The 17,716-nt window shown below is 42.9% G+C and overlaps 2 protein-coding genes across 3 annotated transcripts in view; one reads left to right on the top strand and one right to left on the bottom strand.

The window, feature by feature from the left end:
• limk2 (LIM domain kinase 2) overlaps positions 1-10,896 on the top strand; it is a 29,455-nt gene extending 18,559 nt beyond the window's left edge. For both annotated transcript variants that reach the window (XM_086206126.1, XM_086206127.1), the window contains 13 exons: positions 1,277-1,386; positions 1,764-1,949; positions 4,720-4,825; positions 5,741-5,955; positions 6,040-6,226; positions 6,323-6,409; positions 6,665-6,796; positions 7,225-7,281; positions 7,678-7,743; positions 8,031-8,205; positions 8,288-8,343; positions 8,465-8,622; positions 9,588-10,896. In XM_086206126.1, coding sequence (XP_086062252.1) covers positions 1,277-1,386; positions 1,764-1,949; positions 4,720-4,825; positions 5,741-5,955; positions 6,040-6,226; positions 6,323-6,409; positions 6,665-6,796; positions 7,225-7,281; positions 7,678-7,743; positions 8,031-8,205; positions 8,288-8,343; positions 8,465-8,622; positions 9,588-9,801 — 1,749 coding nt within the window. In that variant the 3' untranslated portion in view covers positions 9,802-10,896. The remainder of the gene's footprint in view (positions 1-1,276; positions 1,387-1,763; positions 1,950-4,719; positions 4,826-5,740; positions 5,956-6,039; positions 6,227-6,322; positions 6,410-6,664; positions 6,797-7,224; positions 7,282-7,677; positions 7,744-8,030; positions 8,206-8,287; positions 8,344-8,464; positions 8,623-9,587) is intronic.
• A 616-nt stretch (positions 10,897-11,512) lies between these two features.
• Positions 11,513-16,875, bottom strand: pik3ip1 (phosphoinositide-3-kinase interacting protein 1). Its single transcript, XM_086206132.1, has 6 exons — positions 16,615-16,875; positions 16,337-16,447; positions 15,821-15,937; positions 14,239-14,427; positions 14,044-14,122; positions 11,513-12,964 (listed from the first exon to the last, which is right to left on the bottom strand). The coding sequence occupies exons 1-6, from the start codon at positions 16,724-16,726 to the stop codon at positions 12,748-12,750; spliced, it is 825 nt and encodes a 274-aa protein (XP_086062258.1). The 5' UTR covers positions 16,727-16,875; the 3' UTR covers positions 11,513-12,747.
• Between the last annotated feature and the right edge of the window lie 841 nt (positions 16,876-17,716).

Below are 17,716 nucleotides of genomic sequence, written 5' to 3' on the forward strand. Positions count from 1 at the left end.
CAGGTTTTATCATCTCTCTAGGGCTGCAGCTAAAGTTTGTTGTCATCATTGATAAATCAGCTGATTATTTTTGAGATAAACCCCTGAATCTGTTTGTCTTAAATATTTCAAAGATATTTAAAATTGCCCATCAAGTTTTCCCAGAGCCCAAACTGGGCCCTTCATGCTGCTTTGTTTGTCCATCCAGCAATCCGAAGGCTCTTCTGTCAGAAATGGCAAAAAGCTGTCCCACAACAAAAAATATGACTTTGCTCATTGCAGCTTCCCACTCGCTCTGACAGTGAGGGGACTCACACCCCTGCCAGGTCAACATCCACCATAACATCCCCGTGGCAGGTTGAAATGAGTCTTTGTTTCAAGTTTACCGCAACTAAGTTAAGGACATGTGGTGCTGTGACAAAGTTAGCCCGCTAGCTATACTGAGGAGGCGAAGCTAAAGACAATAGCTGCTTGATTACTAACAGTGACCTGCAGAACAGAGAAACAGCTGCAGATGTAACTGAGCATCTTGGGTTCACTTAACCGAGCAGGTATAATGAGAAAATAATCAATGGGACACGGAGAGGTAATATTAATGCGATGACCAGCAGCTGCAGCTGATGCTTTTCACTCTCCCACGAGTCAAAAGCAGAACAAAACTCCTTATGGCAACTCCGAGGAGACACAATTCCCAGAATAGAGAGGGCTATTAAATCAATAAGTAGTGATAGTAGGGGGCTCAGTGATGGTGACTGTCAGCCATCGGCGCTGGTCAATAGCATTGACAGTGAGCACATCTTTATATTTAAGAGTCTAGAACCAGCAATATTGTTTTATTTTGTGTTTTGGGGACAAAAAACTGAAATTGTTTGCCAAGTTGATGATTCATTTTCTTTCAATCAACTAATCTCAGGTATGCGTTGATCATCATCCTGTAGGTTTGCATGGGGCAGACAGATGATGTCATCTCGCATGCGAGAGGAGAAAACATCATAAATTACAGAAAGGGAAATCTGTCAGGCAGTGTTAATGAGAGAGAGAGAAAGGTTTCAGAGGGCTCGAGAGCGAGAACATCAAGGAGAGACGAGTGGCTCAGACCTCCAGAGGGTGATGACATCATAGCGGATTCCAGACAGACTGAGAGAGAAGCAGGTGTTACGGCTGTGTCAGCACTCGCGGTGGGAGGAGGGCAGGCTGAACACACCCCTCTCTGACGAGCTAGGACAACACTCATGGCCAAGTGCCCTCTGAGATGCATTCCAGTTTTGAGGATCATCTGGTTTGTTTGTGGTTCCAGGTGGCAGGAGAACACAAGTACCACCCCGAGTGTTTTGTTTGTCTGAGCTGCAAGGTGGTGATCGAAGACCGGGATACCTACGCCTTAGTGGAACGATCCAAACTCTACTGGTAAGTCACAGTCCAGTGTTTTCAATGTTAGGAGTTGGGAATGCGTCCAGGTTTTGTCAGGTTAACATCGTAAAAATACCAGCCTGAGTTTGAAGGTTAAGACGAGTGTGAGGAATGTTGTAAAGACGTGAACTGAACGAGTGATAATTGTGTTTGTGGCTCAAAGAGGAACCATATGGTTGGGGGTATAACGCAGAGTAGCATCTTCCCTGCTCATGTATAAAATGTGTATTTTATTAGTCAGCTATGTTTTCGAGGCAAAATCCCCATTATTAGTTGGTCTGTAACTTTTTCACTTCTGCTTTCTTTCAACTGCAACATCAAAATAACCTCATATCGAGTCATGTAATGATTCACTCCCCCTCCTGTTGTTGCAGTGGGAAGTGCTACAAGCAACTGATCCTGACACCCATGTTGGAAAAGCGGTCACATGACTCAGTCCTAGACTCCCTTCCCCACACAGTCACCCTCATCTCCATGCCCTCGGCAGCCAACGGCAAGAGAGGTTTCTCGGTGTCTGTGCAGAGGGACGTCAACGGCTCCGCCAGCGTTCAAGTCAAAGAGTGAGTGGCACCTGAAACTGGTCTCAGGGTCGTAGTTCCTGCTCCTCTGCAGGGACAGCACCAGTAATGGGTTACATAAGATGCAGAAAGAGGTTTGTCACATAACTAATAGTTTGAGGGCTGCAACAATTAAAGCTCCTTGTTTTTGTCGACAGTTAAATTTGAGGTGAGAGTGTTTAAGTTTGTTTTTAGTTAAGGATGCACAGATTTTTAGCTGATTTTTTTTTTTTTTTTTTTTTTTTTTACAACTGATTTGGCCAATACTTACCGATGTTAACAATATCTGATCAAAGGCACGTTTATTGATTTACATTTTCAACGGACTAAATATAATTTGATATAGTAAAGTATTTCTGTATTTTGAAAACATTTTCAAAAGCTCGTAAGTCATTCCATTGTGGCATTGTTTTCTCATCATACATAATAGTTGATGAAACCTGCCATTAGACAAAAACTGACGCATTTTCAAAGATGACCAAAATCTGGTCAAATCAGTCTCATCAAGTTACATGTAATTGCACCAGAGTTAGCGTTAAGCTCATTTGCATCCGTTGTCCCTGAGCAGGTAGACACAAAAAAAACACGCATAACATGAAATGAAGTACGTAAGGAAACGGTTCATGTGGACGTTACTGTGGTTCAACTCACGCATAAAGATTCATAGATGATAAGAATGACATCATGCGTAAGGGAAGATAACAATATACAGGGGATTGTAGTTAATGACGTAGAACACAAAATAGCATTGTATGCTGACGACGTTTTGCTTTATATACACAACCCAGAAATCTGCATTAATGCCCTCCTAGATCTCCTTGACAAGTTTGGTAAATATTCGGTTTTAGACTTAATATAACGAAAACCCAAATATTATCATTTAATTGTAACCCATCATCTGAACTTAAACAAAGATTTCCCATTGACTGGTCTCGAAAAGCAATCAAATACCTAGGTATTTGGCTAACACATCATTTTAGCGACCTATATAAAAAAAAACTATGAAACGGTGAACAAAAAAATAAAAGAGGATTTGGGTAGATGGACAACGTCTTTGCTGAGTTTCAGTGCAAGAATAGATATAATAAAAATGACTATTTTACCCAGATTACTGTACCTATTTTTATCATTACCAATAAAGATTCCAACCAACCAATTTCATGAATGGGACAAACAAATATCACAATTTATCTGGAATGGGAAGAAACCAAGGATTAAATATAATACACTACTTATCAATAAGCAAGAAGGCGGTATGTCTCTCCCAAATCTTAAGGATTATCACTACTCATCTCAATTAAGACCTCTTATTCTTTGGTGTGATAGTAAATATGAAGCGAAATGGAAGGAAATGGAGAAGCAATATAGAGGTATCCCAATACAAGCATTAATTGGAGACTACAATTTACTAAAAGAGTCCCAAGATCACGCAGACTCTTTGACCCAGTTTACCCTACAGTCATGGTTTGAAGTTGTAAAACAACTAGATTTATGGACTCAAATTAAAAAACTTAGATGGGTTGCGTATGATACAGAGTTCAAGCCAAATTCTATGGATGCTAGATTTAAATATTGGATGAAAAACGGAATCACTTCTTACTGCACTATAATAGAAAAGAAGTCCTTACAAAGTTTTCAGAAACTGAAAGACACATATAGATTGGGAAACCACGATTTTTATAGATATCTGCAGCTTAGGCAATATTTTTTAGAAGAAGTGGTTGAAAATAAAGCAAGCGCAGAGCCTACTGAAATAATACAACTAATTGTAAAGGCATACACAGGAGAATCTAAATCATTAATTTCAAAACTTTATCGGGGATTTGCACAGGCTCGGGGAAATACCACAAAGTATATTATGGAGAGATGGGAAAAAGAACTGAATGTGAAGATAACCAGTCAACAGTGGTTGAACATGTGTAGGACAATTTATTCCACTACCTGCTCTACTCACTGGCGTGAATTTGGTTGGAAAAATCTAGTACGCTTTTTTATTACTCCCAAGATGAAGACATACCTCGGATCAGTGGGGACTTCATGTTGGAGGAATTGCGGGGACAGCGGTGCAGATCACCACCACATCTTCTGGACTTGCCCAAAGATTGGGATTTTTTGGGGAAAATATTTGGAGACTTATGCAACAAGTTCTTGGATGTCAATTCCCTTTGTCATGTGTATCTCTTTATTTAGGTGATCTACCAGAAGTAATAACTGGACATGATAAATACCTTTTAAAAATATTTACAGTGGCGGCGAAAAAAGCCATTACTCGTAAATGGCTGCAGGTAGAGCCACCTACAAAAGAAAACTGGCTGGAAATAATAAAGGAAATTCAAGAAATGGAGAGAATGACCTACGCATTGAGACTTTGTAAGGATTTATATTTTTCAAAATGGAAAAAATGGCTAATATTTTTTAAGGAATAGGACAGATGGCGGAGGCTGTATTCTACTCTACTCCCCAGTACTGAATCTATGTTTAATTTGACTACATTTCTGCTCTTTGTAGATTTTGTACTGCTCTAAATATGTTAAGCTTAAGAACAAACTGATGTAAAGGTGCCCGGCTATTTTCCTATGTGTTTTTTTTTTCTTCTAATGTATAAAAGATTTAAATAAAATCTAAGTGACAAAAAAAGAATGACATCATGCGGACTATGGGCCGATATTTTTGTGCAGCCCCAGTTTTAGTGATCTCTGCTGTTCGTGCCATAGTACATTCCTGCTGCGGTGTGATCACTAACACTGTGGTGTTGTTATTGTGTTGCTACCAGGGTCAGAGGGATGCTGATTAGTCCAGAGGTGCGGAATGCCATCCACGTGGGTGACAGGATCCTGGAGATTAATGGTCTTCCAGTGGGGACGTTGATGGAGGAAGAGGTAACTTCATACTCCGCGGACACCTAGAGGCTAATTAGTTTCTGCTTTTATGGGCGAGTCCATTCTTCAAGGGGAAGTTGCAAAGCTATTTTCTTATTGTTCCTTCAAATATGGGGCATGGGATTTTGGCATGCTTCACATTCCTCCATCATTAATGCATTCTTCAGCTGGGAGAGGAAAGCATGATGACTGCAGCACTTCCCACAGCCTCCATCTCACACCACCATTGTTTGCATGCCTGTTGAGTCATTATTCATTGCTGTGATTGTTTGATTTTCACTTCCGCCTACCACACATGACAACGTAACATTCCATCTCAACGGTTGAGCTCAGCTCTTTCACATTTGTTTTGACTCTCAACTGGATTAAAAGTCTCAGGGTTTGTGGAATGATGTCACTCCACTTTATGGGCCCGTCTTCCGCTCATGTCTAGGTCTTCACTTCTATGGGAGTCCAGATTAGTTTTGCATTAATCACAGTTATGAAATTTCCTCATTGAGGCCTGTTATTGTGTGGTGATGTGCCTTTGGGAAGATGACCATAAAACACATCAATACACCTGTGAAGAATTGATGTCGGTTGTTAACACAGTTCACTTACAGTATTTTAGGCTTTTGCATTCACAGCATGAAAGTCACACGTAAGATCTGTTTTAAGCCAGTAATGTACTCTACTATTTCTCCAAGGCGATATTGTGTTGTTCTCTTGTGTTAAATTTTAATGTGCAGAAGATCTGGTCATTCAAGTTTTTTGACTCAAAGATATCAAAACAATGCTGTTCTCCTGGTACCAGATTCAGCGACTCTCAAATTGAACACAGCTGAATATGCAATTTTTATAATTCCTCATATGTCTCTGGTGAATATCAAGTTACAAAGTTGTAATCCTTCAACGGTAACTCTTGTTTTTGTGTAGGTGGATGATCTTATCCATTGCACCAGTCACACACTGCAGTTGCTGATAGAGTATGACCCGGTTCGGCAGCGTTTGGACCGGCTCAGGCTGGGTTCACCCAGGAGCTCGCTAGGAGTCCCGGCGACCTCCCGCATGCGCCTGTCCTCTCCCACTAATGCAGTCCTGGAGAGGACTGATGTGGTAGATGAAGGGACTCTGAAAAGGAGGTCTTTGAGGTTTGTTCCTGATGCAGCTCACGTCTAACTGCTACATGTGTGTGCAGGGTTGGTCATTGAAGGTGATCTTTTCCTCTAATTCAGGCGCAGTAACAGCATCTGTAAGTCCCCCGGGCCGAACTCTCCCAAAGAGCAGCCTTTTATTATACGAGACATCGGGCGCTCGGAATCCTTGAGGTCATCGAGTAGCTGCTCCCATCGCATCTTCAGACCATGTGACCTCATCCACGGTGAGGTCTTGGGGAAAGGTTTTTTCGGACAGGCCATCAAGGTTAGCCATCAGCTGCTGACACTTCCTGATATTTCTTCTTCACACAGAGGTTGTCATGATGTAACACACGTTCTGTTGCTTTTGTCACACACGCAGGTGACTCATAAAGCCACAGGAGAGGTGATGGTGATGAAGGAGCTAATCCGCTGCGATGAGGAGACCCAGAAAACCTTCCTGAAGGAGGTAATCTGTAGCAGGAGGCCTGCGTTTCCTCACAGACAAAACAAGCTGGGATTTATTATCCTCCCCACTGAAAGCGCGCTGCATGTTCCAACAATGATCTCTTTGTACCTTGTTGTGTTGAGGCTTGTGGGAACACGCTGATTGTTGTATTTAATGTTCTTCTCATGGATCGGATGTCACCTGTTTGCCGCTGATGATCCGTTTGCAACTGTGCACGTTTCTCTTACTCTGCTTCTGTTTCCTCTTGATTTGTAGGTCAAAGTGATGCGGAGCCTCGACCATCCTCACGTGTTAAAGTTCATCGGCGTGCTGTACAAGGACAAGAGGCTCAATTTGATAACAGAGTTTATTGAAGGAGGCACCCTCAAGGATTTTATCAGAGACACTGTGAGTTACTTTCACTTATTCAGTTAACCCTCTTTCTTCCCAGTCCAGAAGAAGGGAACATAAATCCACAGTAGAAGAGCAGAGCCAGTTGTTTGCTAGTCTGTGTGGGAGGGGGCTGACCTGAAGTAAACTCTGCACTGATTGAGGGTTATTTGGTGGGCTGGCTGGATGGATGGCTGGCTGGCATGTCAACTGGCCAAAATGTGAAAAGCTGTACAAAGTGTTACCAGGTGAAACTTTAAGGAGGCGCTCCCCTTCCCCCACAGCTGACTGTTATTAAAGGCAGCTGGAGGCTTTTACATTTTCTATCAGTAATGATGAAATTATTATTGAAATGTTCATGTTTAATGTATTTATGGCCACTGAGAGAGCTTTTATTCATATTGGTCTTTTGTTTTTGTTTTTTTTTTCCAATTCTGTATGGTCAGGATCCGTTTCCATGGGAACAAAGAGTGAGCTTTGCGAAGAGCATCGCCTCTGGCATGGTGAGTTGGCCTCTCGCAAAGACATTACTTAGTGGAAGCTCTGCCAATGTTTTCAGGGGCCTAAATGTATGTAAATGTGCTGTAGAGGCTCATGCAGTTAAAGGCACAGAGACACAAAACAGAGCCCAGAGAGCACTGGATTCTTTTGGGTCTCATTCCGATATTTGAAAGTTACGATTTTTTTAAAAAAAATAAATAAATATAATGGCTAAAATGCAACAACGTGGGCTGTTATGCAAAGCAATCAAGATCTTAGTCCAAATCTGTCGTGAAACATCATGTCAGTGTTTTTGTGTATAATTTCAAGTAAAAGAATCTGTTGAGTGCATCGAGTTTTAACTTTGTATAAGCATGCTTTCCTCACAAACGTGTGATGACTTTCCTCCTGTGCTTCAGGCCTACCTTCATACGATGAGCATCATCCACCGAGATCTCAACTCTCACAACTGCCTGGTTAAACTGGTAGGTGACAGTTTACTGGATGTTAAACGCTGGAACCAACCGTTCAGAAAATGAGTCAAACATTGCAGTGGTGGGCCTGCAGTCTGCTGACACCGTTTCCATAAATGAGCTGTAACTGTTAAATTAAGATGATACTCAATTATATAATCAGCTTTTGATTCACAGCCCTTGTCCATCATTTATTCTTCCTAATTTACTAACCTACTTTAATTGCCCCAGTACAATTTTAAAGTAACACTGACCTTATTTGTAAATGAAGTGACCTGCTGCGTGCCATCCCTCCACAGGACAACACTGTGGTGGTTGCCGACTTCGGACTGTCTCGACTGGTAGTAGAAGAGAAAGTGAAGCCAGCGCCTGAGAAAACACCCACCAAGAAGAGGGTGTTCAGACGTATAGACAGGAAAAAGAGGTACACTGTGGTCGGAAACCCTTACTGGATGGCTCCAGAGATGCTAAACGGTGAGCAGCAGAACAGAGTTGTTGAATTATTGGCATTGAGCAGGGTCGCTGAGTGAGTTTGTAATGTGATGTCATGTTTCAGGTAAACGCTACGATGAGAAGGTGGATATTTTCTCCTATGGAATCGTCCTTTGTGAGGTAAGATCATTTTCTCATTTTCATTAGTCAGTGCACCAGCTGCAGTGTTTATATCATAATATGGAACATAATGTGATGAATTATTTTATAGTTGACCTTTACTTCCTGTCTCATCGTCCAGATCATTGGAAAAGTCTACGCAGACCCGGAATGCCTCCCCAGGACCCTGGACTTTGGCTTGAATGTAGGAAAGTTTGTGGAGAAGTTCCTCCCTGAAGACTGTCCACCAGCTTTCTTCCCACTGGCTGTGGCCTGCTGTGACCTCACACCAGACAACCGGTGAGCTCCTGTTGTTTCCGTGATGGTTAACGGCTCTCAGTGAGTTCATTTCTAATGGCAACAACATTCTTGCACGGTTGCACACTGGTCCATGGCTACGTCCTAACTAGAACAAGGAAAAAGCTGCGTGTAAAATCAGTTATGTAGGAAGCTAACAGAGGGATTGTTTATCTAGTTCTCTGAAATGGCCACATGAGGGATGAAACCGTTTGGATCTGGCACTAGCAAGTGTCCTGGATGATCGGATCACATGTGATCTGACATTTGAATGCGCCCCTCACATGCGTCTCAAGTGACCTGTGGTGATCAGATCCCTTGTCCCTGCTGGACAAGCAGATAAACAAGTGGATCCTTTGCATTTCCAAAGACCAAATGTGCCGTTCCTTTCTTGACAGGCGAGTGGCAGCAAGGCTTTTCCTGGGTGTAGTCAGCTGGAAATAAAAAGCAGAAGAAATCAAAGCAAACGTGATGGGGTCTCTTCTTTATATTAGCCATGTCATGCGAGGTGAAGCATCCATATCAAGTTTATTTCAGAATTGTATCTACCCTACAATCATTCTTGAAGGGTGTTCCTGGCAAATCAAATGGCTTAAGATTTTTTTGACGGCTTCATCATGTATCTGCATGAGTGTAGCTAAAATGTCTGCTGAGAGGACGGTCCTTCTATGTGGCTTAGGTCACACGTTTCCAAAAGAATCTGGCCATTCGTGGCCTAGACCACCTCCAGATGTGGTCCGAACAATGAGATCCCAGTCGTCCTCAGACTGCATTCACGCCTGTACTTTAATAAGGCGGTCCACGTGATGGGAACACCCAAGGTGCATGTTAATGGACCTCTAAACAAGACCTTATCTCACACAGGGACGAACCTCCGAAGCCAGATTGCTTCCTTGTGTTTTCTCTCAACCTTGTCAGCATCAGTTTTAACCTCAAACCCGTGTGTGTGTCCTCTCCTCCTCCATCAGTCCACCGTTCCAGAAGCTGGAGGACTGTTTCAAAGCTCTGTCCCTCAACCAGGAGCTGGGCATCCCCCTACCGGCCGAGCTGGATGAACTGCATCAGAGTCTGAGTCGACTTCACTGGCCCAAAGACCGCTCCCCATCCCCGAGCACAGATGAGCCACAGACCCCAACAGCAGCCTCTCCAGACTGTTCCAGCAAGACCGACAACAGCACCTAGACCTGCCTCACAACTCACCTGCGACCCCTCCAACCTGCTGCACTAATGCCACGGATGATAAAAAGAGGAAAACTGAACTCGAGCCATACCAGAAACTGGAGAACCTGAGGTAGCTGGACCAAACTCTGCCAGTGAACGACAATGTGAGGAAGACACATTTCAATAGAACAAGTGTTACTTACTTTATTTTTTACTTTACTCAGCATATGCGGGGTTATACTAATGTTTACTGTGTTTTAAGACAATATGCAGCTTTTTTGCAGCCCTGAGAAAGGAGCAGCATCTTTACACGACCGGAGACTTTTTTCCCACAGTTGATGAGTCCCTGTGCGACAGCAGTTGAGTTTTTCTGGCGCGGATGATGTTGTTCGCTATGTGAGGAATGCACAGGTCTATCCTGGTCCAGCAGAGGGATCACAGCGAGCAGCAGCTCCCAAAACTTGACAGTCCAGTCCAACCAAGTAAACTGAGGGCAGGTGTGAACATGGGTGTGATCTGAGGTAGCTGCGACAAAACACACACACACACACACACACACACACACACACTGACCCTGAGCGGCTCTCTCGCCGAGATGGTGAAGGGTTGTTTACCTCTGGAGCACCTCTGGTCCCAGTTTTGACGTGACAGTTACAAGCACGGTTCCGTAAGTTTGTAGCTTAATGGTTTTATTTAATTCCTTAGATGTTGATTAACAATTTTTTATTTTTTTTTAAATTCCAAACTGACACTTTGATCAAAACCCAACAGCAGGTGCTTGTTTAGGAGATAACAGCTAGAAGCTCTTGTTGGACATCAGGATTTTAAAAGACACGTTTATCAGACGTAATCATGTTAGCAATGACCATGAAAATGTGCTTTGTACAGAACTGGATTGACTTTTTTTTTTTTCCTCCTCGTGAATTGTAAATACATTTGTATATATGCCTTTAATAGGGTGTCATTTTCTAATGGGAACGTTTAGATTTGTAGACTTTTTGTTAACGATGGACGTTTTGCCTTTTGAGCAGCATCATACAAGGTACTGACGACCAACTGTTACCACTATAATTTATATCTTGATAGTGTTTCATAAATAAACCTCCTTAAAGCTCCTGTCATCCTTGTCTTTCTTCAGTTTTGAGAGGAAAAGAATATTGTATACAGTCAGAATTTAGAATTATTTATCAAAAAACTTTTTCTTGGTAAGTTGAAATTCCATAAATTCATGACATCATTAATTTTGTGTTTCAGCGTGTTGGTATTTCTCACATAAAGCAGTTTTACAACATAAAAAGGAAACTATATTGAATTTTACTTCTTTACGATTGAGTATTGATGCTTCTTTCCATATTATTCAAGCAGTTCCGATGGGTAAGAAAAGCCATGAAAGAACCAGTTTGGTATTGAGCCCTCGTCACGAACAAACTGGGATCATCCCAGGTTCAGACTCCTTCAGAGCAGCTGGATTTTATTTCTACATGTTGAATTTAAACCTCTTTATACCTCTAATATGTGCTCGTCTCTGGTTTGTTGTTTCACTGCTTAAACGTGACCTCTCGAACAACTCCAAAAACCCAAGTCTGATGTAAGAGCTGCCAACAGAGGGCGCTGGAGTGAAACACTGAGCAAACATCAATATTCCTGCTCTCCGACACTCAGGCAGCAGGGAAAAAACTTATTTATACATTTGAAAGAAATAAAAAGAAAATTCCTCACACTGCATTTTCTGTGTTTGATATTTTTATTTTAGTCTCAGCAGTGAAAATTCTGCCATTCATACAAATGCAAGCACTGAATGTAAATGCAGAACAATATTGTTTTTTTTTTAAACATTTTGCTTCTATGAAGAAAATAATTTCAGCCAGTACACGAAACGAAGGAGCAGCAGAAGATTACAGTGACGACGTGGGTCCAGCAGGGATCACAACACAAAGTCCTCTAATGGAGTGATGATCAACAGAAGTAACAGACTAAAATCCTCTCGACAATGACATCTATCTTCCATGAGTACTTCTATTTAAGATGCATACATAGTGTAGGTACATGCATTCACATTTTAAACACCCAACCAGAGTGCTTCTACTCTACCCCTTCTCCTGTCTCCACCTGAAGCGTCAAGTGTGTAACTCAAGACTCCTTCAGCACGTCACACACACACACACACACACACACACACACCCATACACACCCATCCTGCTTTACAAACACAGATCCCTCCTGCTCCGTGTTGTGGCAGTGCTGTTACATCCTGAGGACTAACTAACTGTCTCTCACGCTTCCTGAGAGAACTCGACATATTTCCTGTCACTCCTTAACCTGTGGAAGAAAAGGACACGTCCTCTTTCACATCCGCCCGACATGCTGCGGAACCGCATCGGCTCATCAAAGAGGATTAAAAATAAAAATACATTCAGAAGTAACATCCTAAGGCTTTTTTATAAAGTTGGAAGTCTTCTTTTGTCTTTCGTGGGCTTGTTTTCCCTCATCCTGTGGGAATCTGTTTGTCCCTCGTCAGGGACTTAAAAATGAGCTTATATTCACCACATTTACTCCATTTGAAAAAATACAAAAGTTAGGAATATTCCCATACATCTCCTCTCATCTCAGACCATCATCTACACTGGCGAGGCAACGCTTTACACTGATATTTAAGAGGGCAGGCCATTAGCTTTGTTTGCTTTATGGTTATCATATCAAATATAAATTTTGGAAGCCTCTTCAACAAACCAAAATGGCTTCCAGTTGTACAATATGTCCTCACATGTCCGTTGTGTGTCTGTAAGTCCTGTGTGTGGCTCAGATGTGTGAAAATCAGGATATGAGACACAAGGACACAAGTCTCTGGAGCAGACACTGCTTCCCTACTCCTTGTCAAAAATGGGAGGGGCAAAACTGTAACAGTGCTTGTTGGGTTTTTGGTCCACTAGAACAAATTCAAGTCCCGATTGAAGATGACACGCCCTCTCATGCTCCGGGTGTACCCGCCTGCTGGCCCATGAGAGGATCCACGCCCTCCCCTTCGTCCTGGACTGGAGTGGTCTCGTGTTCCGCTGTGATCACGATGGTGTTCTCATCCACCAGCTCGCACGTGGGGTTGGAGAAAGCTGACAGGGGAAGAGTGATCCTCTGCATCTCCCGCTCATACACTCGCTGCTCGTGCTGCTTCTTCAGGTCCTGGCCCCTGCAGGAACAAATCACATCCATGCTGTTGTTACGTATCTGGAGGATAATCATTACCAAGATCAAAGCAGAAATGCAAATCAGCACGCTGCGCCAGATTTGCTTTTATCGTTTGAAAATGCCTGCAGCTTCAACTCTGGGAGCCACCCAAGCTAAGAGGTGACAGGGAGATTCTAGAGAGTGAGTGTAGAGAACAGAGCCGGTCTGTAGCAAAGACACGGGACAGATGGTGAGAGGGAACACGGAACTGGCAAGGAGTCTTCCATGACAGGGCCACACAGAGCTGAGAAGCAGCACGAGGTCTGCTTTCTAGTGATCCGGAGCCAAAAACTCTTGGACTCAAGACCCTGCTCCACATTTGTCATTTTCTGTGCATCGCCTTCACTTCCATGTGTTACAGCTTCGTTCCTGAGATGAATCCTGTCTTTGCCTGAGCTGGGTTCAGGGACCTGCTCCCTGGAGGTCACAGCAGTCCACTGACAATGTCTCACACAGAGTATGAAATGCTAATGGATGCTGCACATTTATCACCTGATTGAAGATGATGTCACTGCTCTGTCCATTCAGGGCAGGCATTAAGCCTCTGACATAATATCCTGCACCTCATCATTAATAATCACCTTCCTCAAATAGAAAACAAAGTCGGGGGGGAACTGCTAATCAGATTTGACAGCCAAATCTGTTTGTGCGGTCCCATCGTCTTCATATCCTTTTACATAACTGCAGCAAACACGCAGCCAGCATCTCCAAGGAATCCAACTCCTCTTCGGTGCTCTTTCCAGAATATAAAATAAGAATGCTTTAAATAGACTGCAAGCTTTCACTTTCCAGCCACTTTTCTCCCCATGTTCTGTTGTGGGGATGTGATAAAAGCTGCAGTCCAGGATGCAAGTGGAGTGGACCGTCATTGGGGAATGTGCACAGCAGCTGATGCTCAACAGAGATCATGAAGAGACCTGTTTTCCTGCTTTTTAATACAGCATCAAGCTGATGTTCAGAATTTGATAAACACATGCTCGAACCACGCTGCCTAGACATGTGCTGATTCCCGTGTTCACTCATGATTTAGATGCCGCTGACCTTTTATAGAAGTAGCCAATCGTGATTCCCGCTCCAAGAACGATTATGATGGCCATCATGAGGATGCCGAGCACGTAGCCTGAAACCAAGCAGAAAAGGTTCAAAACAGAATATATACACACTTCAGGGATGTTTGGTTTATGCAGCGAAGCCAGCTTCAACTGGAAGTAAGTGTGTTTCATGTCTGCTGCATACCGAGCGTCCCCAGGTCCTTTTTCTGCTTGGGTCCGGTGCGAACTCGCTGGCTGATTCCCAACACCGGCTGCACAGCAGCAACTTCCCTCTGAGAAGCTCTCGACTTTGCCAGCTGAAAACCGTCTGTGGAGAGAGGCGTTCCTGCTGGCTTGGTGGATCGAGCCTTCGCTGCAACAGTGGAGGTTTGCTCTGAAGACACAACGCAACAATTTCCGTTTTCATCAATTTTATTGATCATCATCAGTATATCCACTGTTTTAATATTATTTGCACTTTTTTGTAATTCTTTTTGTAGGAAATTGATTAAAAAAAAGTTTAGTATTTGATAGTCAGCCGTTGGGAGTAACTTCTTAAAAAAACAAGTCATAGATTTGATAAGTGAAATTTACTTAGGAGCTCACTAAAAACTGCCTCCTTTAGTGAAATGACTCCACCCCCATCCATTGTTTGACTGGAGCAGGCTGTTGTCAAAAATGCTATTTTATTGTTTAGTAATACCATGTAATGACCTACGGAGGGAAACTTTCTGTTATGAAAGAATAAAGTGAACATTCGGTGACTTTTTACCCATTTTACCCTCATTTTTGTTTGTCAGAAGACATCTTTCGTGCCGTTCTCTAAATAAACCACAGTAACTTCTTCCCCTTCATGTCTTCAGTAGCAGAATAAAAAAGAAGCAGGACACTTGACTTTACAACGCTTCTTATCTGATTCATTTTTATCTGTTCCGTCCTTTACTGTTTTGTTTAACGTGATTTTATTGGACAGTTTAATGTGTTTAGAGCCACTCGAAATGAAGTGCGTCAACCTTGTCTGACCGAATTTGAGTTAAGATCATGTAGAGCGGGTGGATTCCTGTTCCTGCTGATCCAATAACACACATAGTGGCCCAGAAGCAGGAAGAAAGGCCTGAAGTGCCTCCACTTTAGCTGTAGGGCCATAAATCAACAGGAATGTCCAGCACGTGGTTTTTAAATACGAGCCTCGCATAAACAGCCTCCATTATAAGACACGGGAAGGTTCAGCTGCATGTCTTCAACTCTTTTTTTTTCTTTCCTATTTCCTCCAACAAGTTGTTGTTTATCAACTCTGCTGGAGTTAAAGGGCATGATGTCATAAATCAAAGCCGCCAATTAGCTTCTGTCTCCGAGGAAATACTGTAGCTCTCTACCAATGAGCTACGGCGTGAGGCGTGGAAAAAAAAAAAACGCCTTACTTGGAACTGAACTTTGTGACACGTGACTTCAGGGCTTCAGAAACAAAGGGTAAAAAAAGATATACTTAACCAAGTGACCCACTACAGCAGAGGGTTACAGACAAAGAAAGGACCTGCTCCTATTAGTCATACAGATATTTCTTGGCAAGTTTTAAACTTGGCTGCAAACTCTCATCAAGCAGGCTTTATTTGCCGTTGATTAATGAGAATATTTGAATCGTTGTAAAAATGCCACCTCATTATTTCTCCTCAACGTAACCTACTTTTTTGAAATAATGAGGGACTATATTCAGTAAAAGTTCCAATGTAGCCAGAGTTTTCGGATGCCATCCAACAAACGTCCAGAGTGTTTGTGCGGGCACCCACCTTCACATGTCTGGATGGAGCAGAACTGTTTCAGGACCGTCCCATCGGGGCCAGTAATGTAACACCAAGGCCCCTCAGAGGAGTCTGGGTTTCGGCAGTAGTTGTGATCTCCCACTCCTGCAGGAGGAAGGAGAAACAAGGGATGTGCGTTAGCGATGGTGGCCCACGGAAACACAGAGGTTTGTCTCTGTCTGTCTGTCCTGCTGTGTGGCTCAAACACTGCATTCATCAATCATTCACACCACTTCATCACAGCACAATGAGCAGGCGGCCGTGAGCACAAAGACAAGAATCAGCAGCTGCTGTGCAAAAGAAGCACAGACGATCAAGTGTGGGACCTAAATATCATCTCTGTATGTACTTCTGATGTGAGAGGCTTTGCATCATCCACATCTCAACTCACATGACGCACTTGTTTGTTCCTGTAAGCACCAGTGATGTCACAAGCGTAACATTTAATGCAACATTGGCTGATCTCCGCATCCACAGCCACACTACTGATGTATCTGTGTTCACCTGTCTGAAGATTGTAGTCTGCTGAGATGTTGGTCCAGTTTAGACACGTCAGACCCGAGGAGGAGCTCTGGGTCTCCCCTCTGTAGTCCACACCGTTGGACCTCATGCAGTCTGGAGAGTAAATAACACAACACATAAACAGAGTGATTGTTCAATCAAAAAATACATTTTAAAAAAGGAAATTATGGCAAGCATTTTATCTTATTCTAAATACACAACTTTTAATGTTTTAACAAATGAGACTTAAGATATGTAAATGAAAAACAGCATCATGTTACCTTTTTGATCTGCATTGGATGCACTGCTGTCCACAAACGCACCGCTCAGGAAAACAACGTGCAAAGAGAGAAACACTCTGCAGAGATGACGAACTGATTTCACGGACAACATGGTGCCTTCCCTCCACAGAGGACAGATGTGTAGAAAAAATATTTAAAATGGAGGAAGAGCCTGCGCTGAGGGCAACAGACACACTGCTCTTCTCGTTGGAGTCCCAGCCCTTGTTTTTGTCAAGAGAGCAGTTCAGCTTTGCTCGTAAACAGCAGAGGAGGAGGAGGAGCAGGAGAAGGAGGAGGAGGAGGAGGAGAAGGAGGAGCTCTGCAGCACAGACTTCCAGGTCCTAAAACCTCACGAGGCTACACACACACACACAAACACACACAAACACACACGTATAATTTTACTTATATCTGTGTGAGGACTTCCATCGATACAATGCATCCTATAGTACCTCACGCTAACCTTAACTACTCAGAACTAAATGTCAAACTCTGAATCTTACATGGCCTTATTTTAAGCCCGACCCTAAAACCAAGTCTTGACTTTCAACCAATCCTTTGAAGTTCTGACGACCCTGCAAAAATGCCCTCGCTTTCCAAAAATGTCCTCACTCCGGCGGTAAAAACGTGTTCTGATCCCCTCTACAGGCATTCGCGCGTGCACATACACACACACATAAATACGTACACACACAAATACGTACGCACACACAAATATTTATTTATATTTATATTTCAGTGACGACATTCATTGGCATATTGCATCCCTCAGCCCCCTTGCCAGAACTGAAGCTAAACCTAAGTCTAACTTTAAGATATAAATCAAGTCTAAATGCCGAAAATGACTATTAAAGATGTATCTGTTAGCGAGGAACTGTAAAAATGTCCTCACTAAGATGGTTTAAAGCTCAAATTAGTCCTCACAAAGTTATCTGTGAGTATGCACACTCACAGGAGACAGCCAGCAGCCTTGGCAGAGTACACATGTAGTCAAAACAGTCAGCGTGGAACGTCATCCACATTTTTTGGTTTGAAAACTGATAATGTTGATGGCTGAGAGCAAGAGCTTTTCTTCAGCCCATTCCAGATCCATGTGGATTCC

This window comes from Aulostomus chinensis, chromosome 6 (genome assembly GCF_037954235.1).
Source record: "Aulostomus chinensis isolate RoL2024-O1b breed Wild chromosome 6, RoL_Achi_v1.0, whole genome shotgun sequence".
Classification (NCBI taxonomy): Eukaryota; Metazoa; Chordata; class Actinopteri; order Syngnathiformes; family Aulostomidae; genus Aulostomus; species Aulostomus chinensis.